This window comes from Rhagoletis zephyria, unplaced genomic scaffold, assembly GCF_001687245.7.
Source record: "Rhagoletis zephyria isolate East Lansing unplaced genomic scaffold, Rhagoletis_zephyria_1.1 Rzeph_scaffold_13699, whole genome shotgun sequence".
NCBI lineage: Eukaryota > Metazoa > Arthropoda > Insecta > Diptera > Tephritidae > Rhagoletis > Rhagoletis zephyria.
In genome coordinates, this window is record NW_016170770.1 from 1 (window position 1) to 892 (window position 892).

Sequence of the window (892 nt, forward strand, 5' to 3'; positions counted from 1 at the left end):
TGCATGCACGTTATGAGTTCCTTTCAAAGAAAGGTATTCCACAGCATGTACAGCGATGGTATGATCTCATAAATGCGCAGCCATTTATCCAGAAAGTCTTGCAGACTTTGCCCGAAGAGGCTCGTACAGCAGCAAAACATGCTAAACGCAGCAATGGTGTTAAACTAAGCGATTGCGAAAATTCAGTTCTGCCTGGGTCAACGAAAACGAATGAGCGCAAACAAGAGGGTAAATTCATTGAATTACCTGGTGCAGAGATGGGAAAAGTTGTTGTGCGTTTTCCTCCGGAAGCGTCTGGCTATCTGCATATTGGACACGCTAAAGCAGCATTATTAAACCAATACTATGCTTTGAACTTCAACGGAAAACTAATAATGCGATTCGACGATACAAATCCTGCTAAGGAAACGGTTGAGTTTGAAGAAGTCATTTTAGGAGATGTCGAACTATTGCAAATCAAACCGAATCTCTTTACTCATACGTCCAACTACTTTGATTTAATGTTGCAATATTGCGAGCAGATGATTACAGAGGGAAAAGCATATGTAGACGATACACCTGCGGAACAAATGAAACTTGAGCGGGAACAGCGAATTGAATCAACCAATCGTTCAAATGGTACGTTGCATAATGATGTTATTATTGTGAGTTGTCTAGTAATGCCTTTAACAAACAATTTTTTTCGCAGATGTTGAAAAAAATCTATTACTGTGGCAGGAAATGAAAAATGGCACTGAAATTGGACAAAAATGCTGCGTTCGTGCAAAAATTGACATGTCTTCACCAAATGGTTGTATGCGGGATCCAACAATATATAGATGTAAGAACGAACCTCATCCACGCACGGGAACAAAATACAAGTAAATGCCAAATAAGATAGTTGAAAATTATA

The 892-nt window shown here is 39.2% G+C and overlaps 1 protein-coding gene across 1 annotated transcript; it reads left to right on the forward strand.

Moving 5' to 3' along the window:
* Window positions 1-6: 6 nt before the first annotated feature.
* On the forward strand, window positions 7-886 carry LOC108378262 (bifunctional glutamate/proline--tRNA ligase-like). The gene is made up of 2 exons (XM_017634550.1): window positions 7-618; window positions 689-886. Exons 1-2 carry the CDS (start codon window positions 258-260, stop codon window positions 862-864), a joined length of 537 nt encoding a protein of 178 aa, XP_017490039.1. The 5' UTR covers window positions 7-257; the 3' UTR covers window positions 865-886.
* The last annotated feature ends 6 nt before the right edge of the window (window positions 887-892 follow it).